A 20,196-nucleotide genomic window follows, 5' to 3' on the forward strand; every position below is an offset into this window, starting at 1 on the left:
TGCGCTTGGCTAAAACGGATCATCCCAGAGAATAGCCACGCGGCGGGGGGGGGGGGGAGAGGTGTGAAGGGATCATCCTGGAGAATAGCCATGGGGTGGGGGGTAGGTGTGTGCGTCACATCTACCCAAATACTGCAGCCCCTTCTTTTAAATGTGAAACCCAACCCATTGCTTGCTCTGGGAAGGGAGGGTGCTGCAGTTTGAAACGTTTCCACATGTTGCAAAGGTGTAAGAAGCCAACTCAGTTTTACTCGCCCTTATCTCCCCCCAGGTGCAAATGTTTCTACTCTTCCCCCATCATCTCCGTCCCTGAGGTTATCGCAGATTAGAAGGTGAAAAAAATGGACTTGCGATGACACATTTTCCGGGCTCATGCAGTCCTCCCACACTGATAGGGCACAGCTTAATGCATGGAGGTATTCAGTGGCAGAGGCCAGGAAAGAATTAAGTGAGCGCGAAGAATGGAGGCAGGATGCGATGCTGAGGCTAATGGGGGAGCAAACGGACATGATGAAGCGTCTGTTGGAGCTGCAGGAAAGCCAACAAGAGCACAGACCCCCCCCGCTGCATCCACTGTATAACCGCCTACCTGCCCCATGTTCCATAGCCTCCTCACCCAGATGCCCAAGAACGCGGGGGTGGGGCCCTCTGGGCACCCAACCACTCCACTCCAGAGGATGGCCCAAGCAACAGAAGGCTGTCATTCCAACAGTTTGATTTTTAGTGCGGCTACAAAAAGCAATGTGGCCTTGTCCTTCCCTCCTTCTGCACTCCACCCAGGCTCCCTTGTCAGCTATCTCATTTTTTTTTAATTAATAAAGAATGCATGGTTTCCAAACAATAGTTACTTTAATTTGAAGGGGAGAGGGTGGTTGGCTTACAGGGAACTAAAATCAACAAAGGGGGTGGGTTTGCATCAAGGAAAAACACACACAACTGTCACACCGAAGCCTGGCCAGTCATGAAACTGGTTTTCAAAGCCTCTCTGATGCACAGCGTGCCTTACTGTGCTCTTTTGATCACCCTGGTGTCTGGCTGCTCAAAATTGGATGCCAGGTGATTTGCTTCAACCTCCCACCCTGCCATAAACATCTGCCCCTTACTCTCACAGCCATTACACACAGCAAGCAGCAATAACAATGGGAATTTTGGTTGCGCAGAGGCCTGACCTAGTCAGCAAACAGCACCAGCGCGCTTTTAAATGTCCAAAGGCACATTCTACTACCATTCTGCACTTGCTCAGCCTATAGTTGAACTGCTCCTTACTACTGTGCAGGCTGCTTGTGTAAGGCTTCATGAGCCATGGGAGCAAGGGGTAGGCTGGGTCCCCAAGGATAACTACTGGCATTTCAACGTCCCCAAGGGTAATTTTCTGGTCTGGGAAGTAAGTCCCTTGTGATCCACCAGTGCTTGCAACACCATTGAGAAGTACCCCTTGCAGTTTATGTACTGGTTGGCAAGGTGGTCTGGTGCCAAGAAGGTGATTTGCGTTCCGTCTATCACCCCACCACAGTTAGGGAACCCTATTGCAGCAAAGCCATCCAGCATGACCTGCACATTTCCCTTGGATAACTGAATGTCAGTGACTGCATTGGCTACTTGGATCACAGCAGCCCCCACAGTAGACTTGCTCACTCCAAATTGATTCCCGACTGACGGGTAGCAGTTAGGCGTTGCAAGCTTCCACTGGGCTATTGCCACTTGCTTCTCAACTGTCAGGGCAGCTCTCATCTTGGTATTTCTGCACTTCAGGGTGGGGGAAAGCAACTAACAGAGTTCCAGGAAAGTGGCCTTGCGCATGCGAAAGTTTTGCAGCCACAGGGAGTCGTCCCATACCTGCAACACTATGGGGTCCCACCAGTCTGTGTTTGTTTGCCAGGCCCAGAATCAGCGTTCCACTGTATTAACTAGCCCCACTGTTGCCATGCTGTCCCAATTGCCACTGCCCGTGCTTTCAGAAACGTCTGTGTCCATGTCCTCATCAAAATCCTCCTCGTGCTGGTGTCTCTTAGCCTGGTTCTGCATGGACTCCAGGATAACGTGCGAGGTGTTTACAAATGTCACAACAGCAGTGGTGATGGGAGCTGAGTGGGCTCCATGCTTGCCGTGGCACTGGTCTGCAGGAGAGCAGAGTTGCAGCAGAAGCAGTGGATGATGACGGTTAGCAGTCCTACTGCACCGTCTGCTGACAACAGCACACAGGACAAAACAGCAGCAGTGACAGTGAGCTGAGCTGAGCGGGCTTCATGCTTGACCTGGTATGGTGTCTGCACGGAAAAAAGGCACGAAACAATTGTCTGACATTGCTTTCACGGAGGGAGGGGCGACTGATGACATGTACCCAAAACCACCCGCAGCAATGTTTTTGCCCCATCAGGCATTGGGAGCTTAACCCAGAATTCCAATGGGCAGCGGAGACTGCAGGAACTGTGGGATAACTACCCACGGTGCACCAATCCATAAGTCGATGCTAGCCATGGCAGTGAGGATGCACTCCAACTTAATGCGCTTAGTGTGGACATACACAATCAACTGTATAAAATCGATTTCTAAAAATCGACTTCTATAAGATGGACCTAATTTCATAATGTAGACATACCCTGAGAGGAGGGCTGTCGCTAGGCCTCAGCCATTTGGTCAGTCTCTCTCTCTCTCTCTGTTAGTGTCCTGGTGAACCGAGATTGCACCTTGAACTCTTGGGCCACCTGTACCTAGAGGCCCCATTTGTCTGCCACTACCACTCCAGAGATGAGCCAAGGCACACGTCACCATCTTTGGCACCTAGCAAACTGAGACATGAGTCATCAGATTCACAATACAGACTCATTTGTCAAGACCTTTCCAGTGTACTGGTATCAACCTCCAAGACAGGACATGTGATCCCCACTAAATTGGTGGACTCTGCTTCCCTCAGTACCAAATGCCTTGGTTATGTGTTACCCAGAACGTTCCAACCTCAGTACTAATTACCTTGACAGTACTCTGTACCTCGGCACCTAAACTATACATGATATAGAGTGACTTACTGGCATCACTTCTCCTAAAGATTTACTCTTTCTCCAGGTCACATGATGGTCAGAGTGTTTCTCTTATTGTTGAATGTTATAGGATGCAACCTCGTAGCTTTCTTTCTAACTCTCCAGGTGTGGCCATCTCGATGGTGATGCAAAGGAAGTGTCCCCTGTCTTCACTCAATTTGCTGAATGTGTCTGGCAACTCATGCAGCAGTTTCCCTGTGCATTTGAATTCAATGAGCGGTTCCTCCTCGAAATCCATGACCATGTCTACTCCTGCCAGTTTGGCAACTTCCTTGGGACTTGCCATAGGGAACGGGAGGCTCTGAAGTGAGTTGGCAGTTCATGGGACAAAGGTCTGGAAGTCTCTCTAAACTCTTTTTTAAAAAATTTAATTGGAAAAGTAATCAAGGTTAAGGGATAAATTCTCTTAATTCTTGCAGGTGCTCTGCAGTGTGAAAGACTTAATCTCATCTATTGAGGAATGTATCCCCAAAACTCTGTTTTAAATAGCAACTCCACAGTAACTTGCAGGTGTCAATTTATTGCCCTTCACTTTATTCCCTCCATTGTCTAATTTAAATTATCAGCTCCCTAGGGCTTGGACTGGGGTATGTCTGTGTTTGTAAGGTGCACTAATTGCACTATAGAAAGGATAAATATCTTCTATGCAGTCCTACTCACATCTTGAACAGTGCAGCTAGCATTATACTTATACTGTTCGTAACTGTTAGTGATTCGATTTTTTTGTAATTGACAGGATCTTTGAGAAGACCCATTCCCTCTGGCCTTTCCTATTACAGAAGAAGCAGGAGTTCAGGAATCCTCTGTATAAGGGATTCACAGCTTACAAGGAGCTTAAGCCAAACACTCTACCTTTCAGTTTCCAGTAAGTCACTTACTGGAGGAGGGACACTTTTTTTTTTCCACAGGAATGGAAGTGATAACTAAAATGCCTTGCCATATGTCCTGGCATGAGTCACTTGACTTCTGCGTGCCTCCATTTCCTCGTCTGTAAAATGAGGATAACCATGCTTTCCAACTAGTAAAGCAGTTTGAAATTAATAGGTATCTACTAAATAAGTGCAAGTACTATTATTTTAAATATTTGATCTCCGGGTAGCCACCTCCCTGTTACAGGAAAAAAATAAGAATAATTTAAAATATATGCCACTTCAGCTCTGAGAGCTTTCCTTAGAGAGAGTGGACACATTATTGTTAAAAATAGTGCCTCCTTATATATATATTTTTTTTTAAAACAGGGACCTTTTTGTGTTAAAGTGCTGCTGATACACACAAGTATGCTGTTGCTGAAATTATTATAAAATCAAATGGATTTTTATTATTATTTATGCTGCTTGTTTTTCATCTTTATTTGCCTTGGGCACTACTGTACAATTGCATTGGTCAATTTCACTTCCTGTTTCTCAGTCACTAGTGCACAATGCTGTTTCAATCCACAAATCTCAAAGTGCTAAGTATTACTGAAGAGTCAAGGTACTTTGGAAATGAGGGTATAGATGGAAAAAGTTAAAGGTATATACATTAATTGAATTGTCAAAGCTCACAGTGCAATCCATTGCAGAGCAAACTTGGGTCTCCTCCTTGTCTGGTACCCTATCCTCTGGACCATGTTGGGCATGGTGAAGAATATGTAGATCCTCAGAACTTTTTATTTAGCCCTTCTAAAACTTCATGAAAACTTGTCTATTCCTATTAAGTTTTATAAAACCTAGGATTTTAGGTTTTTAAGTAAACGTGGAGCCTGAACTAGTGGAAAATCTCTTCTTTAAACAGGAACAACAATTGCTCCCTGTCACAAGCAACAAAGTACAGCAGATCTTTTAATTCCCTTTCCTTCTGCCCTTGAGGTTCTGGTGCGGAATGTATAACCGCTTTGACAAAGGGATGCATCCAAAGCAGTCTGTGTTGGACCATCTCCTCAACTGCATGAGCCAGAAGATAAAGTTGGAGGACAATGCAACTGACCTGGAAAACGTGAGTCCTGCACGTGGATAATGTACAAAACTGCACGATGATCTGAGCAAATGTGTCTGAGACTAGGATAGTGGTGCCATATATCTCTAGGTGACTGGTGCAAATCCAGCGCACGTTGGAATCCCAACACTTGTTTGAATATATCTAGGTAATTGACATATACAACCCGATTACAATTGACTCCCTCATATCAGAGGGACCAAAGAGTAAATGGGTCACATTCTCTTCCCCCCCCGTAGAGTGGCCACTCCTGAACAGGGTTGAGGTACATGGGAGAAGCTAGCACTGTTGCTGCGTGTGCTGTGCCACCCCTGAAGAACAAAGCACTAAAATCTCTCATATAATTAATCCATCTCCTTTCACCAGTAACAAAAGAAAATTTTGCTACATATAGAAGTTTTTTTTTTCTTTGACCTGTTGTACAGAGAAAAATGAGGATGCAAATTCACAAGGCAGCAAAAATAGTGTAGATCCACTGTTTAAGATCTGTAGCTTGTACATAGATATCTCTGTTCTATACAGCCTACAGAAAAGAGCAGTGTGGCTTTTAATTGCTAAATTGCAAAATTCTATGCTTATGATTTCCTTTCTGTGCACATGACTAGACATCTAAAAATAGACTAGTGAGGTGGTGTTTGAGTCCTTTGTTAGATTAGTATGAATACTGAAAATTGTAGAATTGCTAGCTCGAACACAGTGTTTTAAGAAAAGCCATTTTCCTGATACTCTTACAAATGCTATGTTGCATACAGATTATGCATAAAATATTAGAGTGCTTATTGCAAAAGAGGCATTGACCTAGGAGATGCAGTGCTCAGGAACTGGTGGATATGAGTCTTTTTGAGACTATTAACATTTGTTCATCATAAAGCCCTGGTGTCAGGGTGTCTCATCTTTTGTTAATCTTTTTCACTAATTCCTTTCTGCTGGTATAGAAGCTGCCCTTCCTAGATGGTCCCCTGCCAGATGAAGTTTGCTCCTTATCTAAAATTGTTAATGCCTCAGTTGAGTCTTCGAAAACCCCAATGCTGAACACTCCCCAGGATTACGAAAGTGAACCACCTGCTCTGTTGACCAATGGTGCCATAGTGGAAGAAGTCAGCATCATGCCTGATCAGGACCAAAGGAACAAAGAGAACCTTGCTAATCACCATGTCCTTCCTGACCTTAACAGCACCACGGAAGTTATAGAATCGGACGCTAAAAAAGAGAAGCTGCAGCACCAGTGATTAGTTCTTATAGTGTAGTCTGTGTGAGCCATGCAAATGTGGCAGTAAGGTATGCAAAATCTGTGCCCTGTGAAGGCATAGCTGCCTCGACCATGTACAGCCAAGTGTTAATGTGTGTGTTTGGAGGGGCTGTTCTTTGTGAGGTGTGTGAACAACCTAGAGAAGGGATTTTACCTTTAGTTTGGGTTGCATCACCACAGATTAAAAAGACGAATGTGCATGCAGAGCTGCCTAGAAGGCTATCTTGACTGAGAGTATAAACCTCACTTTCCAGTGAAAATGTGGTCTCTCCTACCAGGTTTTAAAGTTGACTTCCATTACTGGGTTTTCAGAGTATAAAGATGCTTTTGGTCACTTTGATATGGAGGGTTAAAAGCCACACAGTATTTATAACTGGGGTAGGAGAGATGTGCTTTGGGTTTTGGCAATGAAAGGATGTAAATGCCATTTTAGTTCACCTTAAAATGTGGATATGCTAAAAAGGCTTTTCTTAGCTGTTTAATGATGCTCTGCATGGAATCCTACACTGTAGCAGAGGCTGATTAATTATTTTCATTTCCTTTGCACATTTGTAAGGAACTGTGCCTTTTTTTTTATTGAGACCATCTTAATGTCCAACCGCGACAATGTAATTTTTATTATTGTAATATGCAGGTTTAGTACATGATTCTTTTGTGGTCAGTGTTTTTAAAACTCTGTTTTGTATATGTCCTGCTGCCAACTTTCCTAGGATCTCAGATGGTCACCTGAGTCACTGGCTTTTCTTTACTCCCACATGTTTAAGAATATCCTATCCCTATTTGATTTAATGTACTTGAACCACACAAAAACATACTGTAGTATTTGCATTTGACAGTGGTGAAGAAGTTTCCCCTAAAATCCTGTGAGTTACAAACCAGAAAGGAGGGAAATGTTTAAATTTACCCCAGAACTTTTCTTGTTTTATCCTGCCAATGTGGGTCTTGCAACAAGGGGATAACTTTTTGTTCTGACCTAGAAATGTGCTTTCTCTCAAACCTAGAAACAAGGCAGCAACAACAAATGCAATGTATTTCTGTTATTAAAAACGAAGGCTAAAAATGATCGCCTCACAGCACATCCTAAGTGCCAATTGAGAATGTAATAGTTGATCTTAAAACATGAATGCAAATTCTGCTCACTTTGCATTCCATTTCCAGTTAAGACATTCAAACTCATTTCCCCCTTCTCCTTTAAAATGAAACAAACATTTCATTAATTTCAGTAACAGTTGCAGGTGCTCAGCATCTCTCATGATCAAGTCCATTATACACAAAATACTATGTATCAGCTCCCGTTCTGTTAAAGCCAAAGCGGGATGATCCCACTGCTCATAGTCTCCATTCTCACTGGCCTACCTTTCAGTAATTTGCATTCAGACAGTCAACTTTTTAAAAAGATTTTTGCTTTAGACCATGATAATGAGCAGCACCTCTTATGACAGTGGACTTTTTGATTTTGTAAAACAGGTGAAAAATGTTATTGGGGATTGTCATCTTGTTTGGGGGGCTGGGAGGGAGAAGGAGAGGAAATCTCCCTGGGTTATAATTCTGGCTGAGTCATGGACTCACTGTGGTGTTTGCCAAGTACTTGACTTCCTTAAATCCCAGTAAATTCAGCTGGAGAAATTGGGTAAAAACACACACAGACAAAACCCAGCAATAAGAAGAAACAGGTGTTCCATCAGTACTGAACTTTTCTGGGGAAATATATTACAAAAAAGAAAATATCTCTGAGGTTTCAAATGGCCTCTTGTGTATATTCAGTTGTCCTGAAAATATTTCTGCTTCCTCTGGTTCAAGTTTTAGAATTTGTACTGGTCTTGAAACCCAGTTTTAGATTTATGGAAACCTAATTCAAATAGGAATGTTTTCAAAGTTTTTAAAAAAATATATTATTTCAATAAATAGTTCAGACATTCCCCTGTGGTAATATGAAATGCAGCAGCCCTCCTTGTAGAGCATACAACCTGAATGTGAAACTGACTACAGGCTATTTTTAGTGTTCAAACTGATCAATGTGTAGAGACTGGGGAAGTAAAACTATGTAAATAGTAAGAAGGAAACTAGCTCTGGTTTTATGCTGACTGTATTACTCTCAGTATCTTGTTTGCAGTTTGGGCAAGAAAATATCCTGTTATGGGTCACAATATACATAATGCAAAAAGGTGAATGGCAGAGAATGTATAGTGCCTAAAATGGCAATGAGGACAAGCCTTTTAAGTCTTTTCTTTTTTTTTTTCTTCATTTGTGGATTTTTCAGTTTTTAAAGCAAGCTGGTTTTAGTCTGATTTAAAAATAAAAATATTTGTTTTCAGGATATGAGGGAGATAGTTACATAGTATCTAAACGGTTTAAACACTGTAATAAGCACATCAGATACAGAACTCTGATGGTGAAAGGATCTGTTAAGGACAAAAAAGCCACTCTTCTACATATGTTAAGTTATGGTATACACCAGAAATATTGCATCATTTAAATGATTATTAATTTAATATCTTGGTGTTTAGTTTAACACTTCTAAATGCATTATTTCTGTGGCAATGAATCTCACATCTCAAGAGAAGAAAATCCACTCTTGAATCCCTCTGCCTTAAAAAGAAAAGGGCTCTGCCCAACTCCTAAAATCAAAACTAACCTGTATGCTAACCTCTTTTTTCATGTTTGCCACACTAACATAGTTGTTTTACGTTTAAAGGAAACATCTTTAGTCTTAGTCTGTTGGTCCAGAATTCTAAGTGTATGCATGGCTCAAAATGCTTTTTTAGATTTCTATGAAAATTGTATTTTAATGGGAACTTCTTTTCCTTCTGCCTCTCCGCAATAGTTTCCATAAGAGATTAATTTCACATTGGCAGTTTTAGCTGGTTGAGCCCTTCTCAAAAGGATCAATAGATGTAGCTTGTCTTTCCTTTCTGGACAGGAGCAAATGGGTATTAAACCCTACATAGGCCTTCCTGAAATTAAGAACTTTTAAATTGCACATGAGGCTAGTAGAGGTACTCTTCAGGACCAATTATATTAAACTTCAACACTCTTCTATGTGATCTTTAATGAAAATTGTGTACAGTGCTGTGTGTATAAAAACAATTTCCACTGACTACTGTTGGATTTAGCCATACTATTAATTTTTGTACAAAAGCATTTTGCAAAATGTTTTTATAAAGTCTTCATACAGTACCTTGTCTTCTAAACCATCCATAGATTTGTTTTTTAAAAAGATACATTGTGACCTTTATTATATCTAGAACAATCTGACATTTTGACATCTTTGCAAATCCCTTGTATTCTTGTCTTGACTATTGGTATGTGCATGCAGCTCTGGCAGGATTACTCTACGTACTGATAGTGATCTTTGCATTTAATCTTGTTTTTGATTTCAGTAACAAAACTGTGCATGGCTGTAAATCTTCAAAATGTAAAACTCAACTAAAAAGGGAAACTGTTTACAACGAAGTTCATCTTGTTAAGATGTATGTTTGTACAATTAGAGTGTGTATCAGAAATCATTTGTACTACAGTGCTAATCAGAGTGCAGTAAAGTAGTAGTCATGGGAATGATTCCATAGTTTCTTGGGATACCGTAACATTGTTGGACTATCTGAAGACCAGCTAGTTAGAAGCTTTTCATTCAAGAGGAAGATTTTCTGTTTCAGAAATAAAAGGCAGTTGAAAGCACTGTAGCATGTCCTCTGGACTCCTATCGACTAGCATTGGCTTCCTACTGTTGCTTTCAAAATGGTTGCAGAAGCCTATGTTCTGTTTATAATGTCCTGCCTGCTGATAAGATGTTGAGTGATTTGATTATAGGGCCACTACTAGTGTAACAGGAAATCTAAAAACTGTTACGAAGCAGTTGTCTTAAATCCACCTTATAGGAGACAAACTACTGTAACTTATTTATCCAGAGTCAGTGGCCTGCATGTATTGGGTCAAGACTACTTTTGTCTGGAGCTGTAAACAGAACAGTGTTACATGCCTCTTTCCATTCTGACTTGTATAACTGGGAAATGCGCTGTTTCAAGTGGGTGGTGTCTTGTTGGTATAAATGTTTTCTCTCCTGGAGGTTTTTTTTGTGTTTGAATTAGAAATTCTAATGATTGCACATCTGTATATAGTCTCTCACTTCACATGCTACAATTGAGTGTGTTACAATGTGTGTGGGTATCTGGTTGTAAAATGTATTGGTCCTAAGGAAGCTGTCGATACTCTAACATGCTTTAGAGGTTGAGATGGAAGAGGTGCAATATGGCTTTATTTTTTTCACATTCTTCAGAATATTTTAATGAGCTTCATAATGCTGGAATCTTAAATTATGCTTTGTCTTGCAAAATTGTTCTCTACAGTGGTGCTCTCTCCACTGCTTGGCAGAAAAAAGGGAATGTTTAATTGGGTCACAGCTGCTGTAGTTCTAGTTGGCCCTTTTTAGAGTAAATAAAACACGGTTTATGCACTCTTTCCCATGGCATTGTCTAGCTGCAGTGTATTTCAGCTGTCAGGGAATTCCATCCATAAAATGCATAGGAAAAAACACTCTTCGAGTGGGAAGAGGGTGAATATGAGTGCTTGCTGGTTTTGCTCTCCAGTCCTCCTGACTAGGGAAGGAGACTGCTAGTAATAGCTGGACACTTTTTTTTTTTTTTTTTTTTTTTTTAACTTTTATGGGTCCAATTCCACAAGGTGTAGAGTGCCTCCTGGATATGCTTGCTACCTTCAATGCCTAATGATATTCACAGGGAGCTGAGAGAGTTTGGCACATTGCAGGATCATGACCTATACAATTGCCTTTTTGCATTTGAACTGACTCTCGGTCACAGATGGAGATACACTTTGGACCCAGTCCTCTGAGGTGCTTAGTACTTCCAGTTCCCACTGAGGTCAGTGAGCATTGGGCACTGTGCACCTTGCAGGATCAGACCCCATTCAGGAACAGTTGGTCTTCCAGTCAAGTTTTAGAGCTGGTGACTTATGCAATAAATTAATAAAAAATCTGGTTTTTGATACTATTCAATAAGAAATATATGGGGGATGACCATTAAGATGGGGCTGGAAGCAAAAAAAAAAAATATTTTTTTTTTTCATTTTTAATCTCCTCTCTCCCCTCCACCCCCAATTTGCAATGAGTGACCAGATTCTTTGTGTGGAAATGACTAATGCACATTGTGAATCGGAAGCCGATCCTTTTTTACCTTCTGTTCCCATGACATGCAGGCACATTCTCTATGTGGGTTCTGCTGGGGAAAGCCATCTCCGAATGTAATAGTTTTGCTTTAATTAAAATACTTTACATCACTCAATTAACACAATTAAGCAAATTCGCACAACAGGCAGTGTTAAAACCCTTGGTTTCCTAAATATCTGTAGTATTAATGGTACCCAATTCAGTACCAATTGCAGTCAGTGTGATTTGTTAGGTTAAGTATTAAAACCACACGTGCTGCTGCATCCGTTGGTGTCTTCAAACTGCAAAAGCAATGCAGAAAGATGAGGTTAAAATGTTTGGCCTATGTCTTTTCTCATACCATTCCTTCGTGTATATAGGCATCTGTATTACTGTAGTAGTGTACGAACGGTGCACTTCATAGCACTGGATCTAGTCATCTGTAAACAGAGCACAAGAAATACTTTTCTCTTATACTAGCCATGAGCTGGTCTTTGTAGGAACTTCTCTAAAATTCTGTGTTTTAGTCAGCTCAAACCTTTAAATGTTTTTGCTATTTCTGTAAGTCGGCTGGTATTTTGTCTTTAATGTACTTCTTGAGGGACAGTTGTATAAAAATGTGTATGATTAAAGCCCATGTGCTGTTTTCCTTGAAGCTGCATATGTGTAATCAGCTGCGTTTGATTCACTGCTGAACGTTTTTTGTACCATGTCTAGAGCAGCACTGTGTTCTTGTCTCAAACGGCATTTGGTTGGCACTTCATTTGCATTACAATTTTATTTTTATTTCCTACAAAAATAAAATGAAAGTCTTTGCATTTTTAAGGTAAAGGTTTGTGTGATGTTTCTCTCTTTGGTCAGTTTTTTTAGCTTGTGAATTCCTGCCATGTGTTAAAATTTAAAATATTAAAATGCCAAATCAATGCAGATGGCTAGAAATCACAAACGTTACCTTAACTAGAGTGTGATTTCCCTCCCTATTCCTCGCCCCCGCTCATGCTGACTAGTACATCACTCCACAAGCAGTCCACTGGCTTCAGTGGCACTTACTTGCAGAATAAGGTACTACTCAATGTCAATAGAGGTCTCAGTCTGATCTGTGGTGAATGATACTAATGAAACACAATTAACCATCACAATACATGCTGTCCATATTTTCATGCTATCCCAGAGTGATGCTCAGCTTTCCTCTCCATATATTAGAAGGAAACACACTTTTCCTCCATCAAAAACAACCTTCCCTTGACACAAATGATTCCCTAGAAAATGGCATTCGGATGACTTTCAGCAAATTTTTAGTAGCAGCTCTCTAAACCCTGGTCTTGTCCCATCATGGCAGCTCATTTCCCTGGATCTCATTGTAAAACAGGTCTCTTTAAGAAATGTTGTATTTCTGCTCAAAGCACTAGAGGTTTGATCCTGCAACAACTGGAGTCCGCCTTCCCAGTTCCACAGGGCCTGGATCTCTGAATAGCAGTTCTTCTGTCAGTTGCGGTGTATTGCTCCAGTGGCCACTGTTCAGTGATAGCTGAACTGGTGTATTTGAACAGATTTGGACATCAGTTTGTGTATAACATTTGGAATCTTTCTGATGGAGGTGCTATTTACAGATAATTATATAGACTCCTTTTTAAATTTTAAATCCAGTATGGGCTCTAGGGCTTTTTCCGTCCTCAGTTTCCAGCCCACAATTTTTGCCTTGCTGTCCTAGGCAAGAATCCTGTATAATAGCCAGTGCCTCTTAAATTCTCTCCACAGTTGTGTAAGCTTCTGTAGCTTTCTGCAGATACCAGCTTTCTTTCCATCCCTACTGTGTTGTCTGCAGATTCACACTTCTTCACCTGCTGTTTTTCCTTATCAAGTAGTTACTATTTTCTTTCTGAAAAGAGATTTCTGAACTTAGGGTTTCTGAAACCTGAGATGCATTTAAATCTTAGAAACTGCTGCTTTGGATGAAGCTAATGACACTGCTTTAATTGAACAGCCCTTCTTAAATTCCAAGAATCCTAGAAATAAGAAGTAGAAAAGCCTTAAGTCAGTTAGTCCATTTTCTTTCGGACACATACATTCCGCAGGGGCAGTGTAGGACTATTCTCTGTAGAACATCCTCCAGAGTTTTGTCCAGTATAGTTTTAAATTACTTGAGCAATGAAACTTCCACAAGGTCATAAATAAAATCACACGGGCATGCAAACTTTTTTGCGGGCATGTTAAAATTTGTTAATTTGTGGCAGATATTAGTAGAACATATAGTAACAAGCAATGGGCGTGGTTAAGAAACAGCAAAGTTTGTGTATTGTGGGATCCTACTTAAAGATCAGTTTTTCTTTAAGTAGAAGATTGGAACCGTAGAATATTGCTGGCCTCAAACACTTTTTTTTTTTTGGTTTATAAAACCTGGCCTTCAAAAAGTGGATTTTGTCTTTCATGCTATTTAAAAATCTACCCCCTTTGGAATTGTTCCAATTTTATTTATATGACAGTTTTCAAATAGTTTATTCAACTTTAACAGAAATGGATACAAATGAAATGAGGCGGAACATTCAGTTAACTTGCTGATCAAAAAATCTTGACAGATGTTCCATTAGTGAGTACAATTATAGCCCCCTAAATTTATGTGGAAAACAGGATCAGAATCTGAGAAAGATAAAAGAATATATCACTTAAGTCCAGACTTTTAAAGGTAGTTGCAACACCTAATTGATTGAGGAGCCTAACCCTCATTTACAAAAGGGATTTTAGTACTTCGCCTAAATCCCATTGAGCACAGCAGCATATAAATACCTTTTAAAATCTGGACCATAGCCCTTATTTAATGCTTTTCAACTATAGATCTCAAAGCACCTTACAAAGGTAGGTAACTTTATCCCCATTTCACAGATGGGGAAACTGAGGCACAGATATGAGATTTCCCCATGGATATACAGCAGGTCATCAGCAGAGCTGGGGACAGAACTCTGGTCTCTAGCCATTAACTAGGTCATGCTGCCTCAAAGAAACACAAGTATGAGTGTGAATTGCCTCAACATAGTCCTGCCACCCCAGTCAAAGACGCTGGCTAAAGAGAAATGCCAAAGGTAGATGATTCTCATAAATGTGCCCAAGGCCACTTTGTGTTAACCAGCCCAATGGTTAACCCAAATGATCAATGGTATCAACTGCTGTATGGAACTTGAAAGTGCAAATTCTATTTCTGTATCCTAAGGCAAAAATGTTCCTGGCAAGTGAAAGTTCTAAATCCTTGCAGGCTTCTAAGATTTTTCTCATTTCAGTAATCTTAAATATTCCTGACAATGTCAATGAAATTCTTCATTGGCCTACTTTAGGTTTTTCTTAGGATTTGTTGAATTGAATTGAGTCTATAAGGCTGTAATTTACATGTTAGGGAAGCTTATTGTGTAATTGACAACTTTGGTGTGGGTGATTTATAATTTCCCTTCACCACTGAATGTGATCTTAAACTTTGAGGAGGCAGATAACATTTTTAGATGTTGTAGGTATGTTGTCAAAGCCTTGTTTTTCCTATCAGCTGTTAGGGTGAGTTGATTTCTCCTAAAGATACCTTGCATTAACTAAAAGTACAGCGATTAGTAAACTTAATTGAAACTTAATTTTTTAATTGAAATCTGCTGTTTTCTGTCAATACAGCACATTAACTAAATCTGAGTTGAGATGAAAATTACTTGAGAGGGAAGCAGTTAAGTTAAATAAACCACTTCTTAGTTCTTAAGATTTTTTTGCCTATAAAGTATCCAAAATCTTGTGACCCAAGATTTGTTTAATTCTCTTTGTGTGGTCTTCACAGTCTTAGAGCCTTTAATATTCCTCCTCTCTTACTGTAGTGTAATTTTTATAGGGATTCAGGGTTCGATTTAAATTTAACTAATAGTGGCAGCAGAGCTACATGACAAGTGTAATGTTAAGGCTCCGTGACTACATAAAATGACAAACTGATACAGTGTTAAAGGTTGAGCTACAAATCTTTTAGCTGGCAAATGTGAAGATCTCAGATTAGTAACAATTTACATGCAGAATAAAATGCATAGAAACAAATATTTTGAACGTTCATTAAGTGTGGTGGGGTAGTAGAATTGAGTTCTCAGTGAAGCTGTCAGCTGTTTGGAGGAGAAACATGGAATCCTCAACTTAGGGCTTCCTGGAACAGTGAACAAGGGGTTTGTCACAAACTCCTTTGCTCAGCAGTTCATAGCATTGAGTAAAGTGCAGTTCTGTTCTGAACAGTGCTTCTCTAAAACTGATCCATCCTGTTTCAATTTCTTTAACAAATCTGCTCAGTTTACAAGTTCCAATTTTTTCTGAGAACCTGGGCTTTGGAGTTTAAAACAACTCCCCCCCCCCCCCCCCAATATGTCAACACCAGTAACAAATGTTCTATGGGCCAAATTAGATCCTCACTTACAGTGAGTTTGCATAGGTGTAGCTGAGTGCAACTTAAGAATTCCATTGATACACGAGAGATAATGGATTTCAGTTCACTCTTCTATAGTTGTGTTGGTTAATCAGAGATGATACAAGTAAAGAACTAGAAATTATTTTTGTCACTGAAATCAGCAGATCTGTGGCATAAGAAGGTTCTATTTTTATATAGTCACTCTTCAGAGTAGAACTGCACTTTAAATGGAACACTTGTGCAAACTAGAGGCACAAGCAATCCCTTGAAATAATAACACTTAAATGTAATGTGATAGGGATTGCGTGGTGCTTTGTATGGTAATTAAGGACAGCCCCTGGGCAAGGCACTTGCAATCTAAGTTGAGCATCAAAAAGGCAGGATCTGGGGGGAAATTTATATCAGGCAAGGGGGAAATGGAGAAGTGTATAAAATAAGACGGTAGAATTGCTAAGGTGTCTTAGGGCTTGACTACACTTGCGAGTTACAGCGCAATAAAGGAGCCCCGGGCGCACTAGCTCACTACCCATCCACACTGGCAAGGTACATAGAGCACTCTGACTTCATGGCTACAGCGCTGCTGGTACTCCACCTCGGCGAGTGGAATAACGTTTGCTGCTCCCCCGCTGGAGCATTGTGGCACTAGTGTGAACGAGGTGTTGCTTTACTGAGCTCTGATCAGCCTCTGGAAATGTCCCATAATCCCCTTAAGTCAAGTGGCCACTCTTGTTGTTGTTTTTGAATTGCTGCAGGAATGCGGATATGCCCTTTGAAAGCTCTGTTTCTGACAGCTGGCTGCTTATCTACTCTGAGACAAAGCAAGCCATTAGTGTGGAATGCTGTGTGTGAGAGAGGGAGAGGGGTCTGCTGCTGTCTGAAGTTACAAGACAGCATGGTGACATACTCTCAGCCCCCCAAAAACCCACTCTCTCTCTCCCCCCCACATACACACAACACACTCCCTGTCACACTCCATTCTCCCCCCCCCCCCCATTTGAAAAGCATGTTGCAGCCACTTGCATGTGGGGATAGCTTCCCATAATGCACCACTCCCAATGCCGCTGCAAGTGCCAGAAATGTGGCCACACCAATGCGCTTGAAGCTGTCAGTGTGGACAGACTGCAGCGCTTTCCCTACTGCGCTGTCCGAAGGCTGGTTTAACTCAAAGCGCTCTACATCTGAAAGTGTAGCCATGCCCTTGGTTTGCCACTTGACTTCAGTGGAAACAAGACCAACTCTTATTTTGTACTGATGAATGAACTAGTGTCATCTGCAAATTTTATCATCAGTGCTTTTATATTTACCTCATGATCATTGATGGAAATGTGAACAGCATCAGACGTACCAGTTCCTGCAGAACCCCATTAGAAACATTCCTATTCAGTGATGATTCCCCAATAATGCTACATTTTGAGATCTGTGAGTTACCCAGTTCTTAATCCCTTTAACATTTGCTTTATTGATTTAGTATGGTGCTAATATTTTAATCAGAATGTGGTGCTGTACTAAGTCAAACACCTTACAAAATTCCAAGTATATTACATCTACACAGTTACCTTTATAAAATAAACTTGTAATTTCAGTGAATGAAGTCAGGTTTGTTTGACAAAAACTATTTTCCATAAACCATGTTGACTGGCATTAAGTATATTCCCATCCTTTAATTCTTTATCAATTTAAATCCTATATAAGCTTTTTAGTTATTTTGTCACGGAGTGATGCCAGACTAATGAGACTATAGTTACCGAGGTCATTCCACTTGCCCTTTTTGAATATTGACACCACATTAGCACTCTTTCAATCTTCTGGAATTTTCCCAGTATTCCAAGATTTATTAAAAATCAACATCAGCAGGCCAGAGATTTCCTCAGCCCATTCTTTTAGTAGTCGTAGGTGCATGTTATCCTGGCCTGCTGATTTAAAAATATTTATCCTAGTAGACATTGTTTAACATCCTCCTTAGTTATTAATGAACTAGGAAGTACTTTATCATCCTTATGTGATACGAATATAATATCCCACTTTATTTCAAATGAACAATATATTGAACACTTCTGCTTTTTTTGTCATTAACATTTTTATCATCTTTACCTATAAATGGCCTATACCATTCCTAGGATTTCTTTTGTTCCTTATATACTTAATGTCCTTCATGCTGCCAGCTATATATAGTTTTTTCCCTGATCTCTTTAGCTTTCCTTATCAATTTTCTTCACTTCATAACTTCTTATTTGTATTGATTGCTATCCATTTCCCCCATTTATGTTTTTTTATTTCTACTTTCTTCCTTTACTATTGAACCAGGATATGCTTAAAGCCCAAGTTATCCTCTTTCCTGGTGTGGAATCATGGCTTCTTGGTCATCCAATAAACTCTTCTTAAACAATTCCCAATTTTCATTCACATTTTTCTTTCTATTTTTCCTCCCAATCAATTTTGTTCACAATATTCCTGAGCTTTGGGAAGTTAGTCCTTTCCAATCAATAGAATCTGCTTTATATCCTATTTGGAGTTAGTGAAATTCCAAATAGACTGAAAGTCTACACATTTTTCAATGCATTTCAAATTTCCTGTAGTAATTATCTTAGTGTTGCATAACAGTTAACAATTTTCAAAGTGTTGCACAAACTAATTCTGACTCTGCCACTGGTGGAGGGTTTTAAAAAAAAAAAAAAATTTCCTTATTAGAGTGCCCCATGATTTAGTTCTTGTATTGGAGATCTTTCTCCTGGATAATTTGGTTTATTTCTTGATCTCTCATAGCTCTGATAATGCTGCTTCAGACTGTCAGACAATTACTCTCCCCACCCCCAAAAGGTTTAAAATGAACTGGCTAAGATAAAATTACACTGCTGCCTGCTGACAGCAGTTGATAACACAGTCCAAACACTGCTAATCCTCCTCCTCCCAAGGTACTGGAGATTTTTTGCCTTGTTGCATGCTACTTAATTTTGTAATTCCAAACAGGTGGTTGGGAAGGAGGGTGTATACTGGTCCATATGTCTGAACACCATCTTCAGTAAAGCATAATGAAAACCGCCTCTTATGAACGAACACTCGTGCACACACACACACACACACACACAGCATTCTCCTTTTAGAAATGAGGGCAGGCCAATTGTCAGCTCATTCTCTCCAAAGGTTAATAATAAAACAAACTGAAAGCTTGGAAATTAGTGGCACGTTGCTCTGAAGGTGCAAAAGATGTCGGGGGAGAGGGGAGATTAGAGGCTGAGAGAACATAGGTTTGAATGGTAGGAGAGCATGGAGCAAGATTCAGAGATCACAACAACTGCCAGTTTGGGTGTAACTAACACAGTAGTAAGTATGCTGCAAGTCCAGGGCAGGAATCTGACCAGTGTTCTAGTTGTTAAGAAAAATAATCAAGTCTGCATAAAATGACGGACTTTGGAAGGGATGTAATGAAACAAATGTAATGCGTGTTTGATCTGTGCTCATGTTATGGTTCTAACCCTCCATAGCATCTGCCTGATTGTCTCCCCCTCCACCTCCCATCCCCTAAAAGCATCACCATCCCACCCCTCTATATTTACCCTTCTCAGTGAGAACTTTCCAAGAATGGAAGTAGTAAGATACAACGCCTGTGGGGCTAAAATTAGCCCGAGCGCCCTGGCCTTTATCCCTGCTAGTGGCATTTCAGCTGCGTGCCTGACGACCTGCGTTGCTCCTGTTCTACAGAGCTGGTGCCCCGCTCCTGGGTGAGGTTTCTCCTCCTGGGAAGATCTTGTCTCTCCCTTTTTGTAAAAGGTAAAAGAGAATTAGCACTGGGACAAGCTGCCTGCTTCACAGCACTAGGTGAGCATCAACTACCTCACAGAGGTAAGACAGCAACATAATGATGGCCAGGCAGCTTTGGCAACTTTAAAGTAACCTGGTAACCACAGCTTTAAATGTGTAAGTATATGTACTATTGATATTAACTGTGACCAAACTCTCTCTATCTGAAGATCAAACATGCACGTTTTGCTTCAATCTATAGACAATTATCTCATTTTTGGCTATTCTGATCAGTAATTATATGAAATATATGTTTCTCACTACAGGTTTTACACTATCAAGAGTGTCACTGCAGGGATGCTTTTGCACACTATTCTAATACATTGATTTGTTGTTAGTAAATATTACAGCTGTTCTTTGTTTTCAATATATTTTCCTTTAAGTATAGCTGTGCATTCCTTTCAAATCAAGTCCTATGTTTAAAAAATCAGTTGTGTATAATTTTATGATGTTTCTCTTCTCAAACTCCAAGGCTTCCTTGCTTAACTTAGGGTAATTGTTTGTTTGAAACAAGTTTAGAAGTTACAGATGCAACAGATTCATAGATTCACACACTGCCACAAAACTG

General features: G+C 40.3%; 1 protein-coding gene across 2 annotated transcripts in view; it reads left to right on the forward strand.

Moving 5' to 3' along the window:
- Positions 1-12,250, forward strand: part of MTMR8 (myotubularin related protein 8) — a 38,635-nt gene extending 26,385 nt beyond the window's left edge. Inside the window, exons 11-14 of one of the 2 annotated variants that reach the window (XM_084639063.1) lie at positions 3,144-3,344; positions 3,775-3,903; positions 4,886-5,012; positions 5,948-12,250. In XM_084639063.1, the coding sequence (XP_084495189.1) occupies positions 3,144-3,344; positions 3,775-3,903; positions 4,886-5,012; positions 5,948-6,241 (751 nt within the window). In that variant the 3' untranslated portion in view covers positions 6,242-12,250. Of the gene's footprint in view, positions 1-3,143; positions 3,345-3,774; positions 3,904-4,811; positions 5,013-5,947 lie in introns of those variants that run through there. The other variant, XM_084639064.1, reaches the window with a different exon arrangement.
- The last annotated feature ends 7,946 nt before the right edge of the window (positions 12,251-20,196 follow it).

Source organism: Lepidochelys olivacea, assembly GCF_965140295.1.
Source record: "Lepidochelys olivacea isolate rLepOli2 genome assembly, chromosome: 9".
Taxonomy (NCBI): domain Eukaryota; kingdom Metazoa; phylum Chordata; order Testudines; family Cheloniidae; genus Lepidochelys; species Lepidochelys olivacea.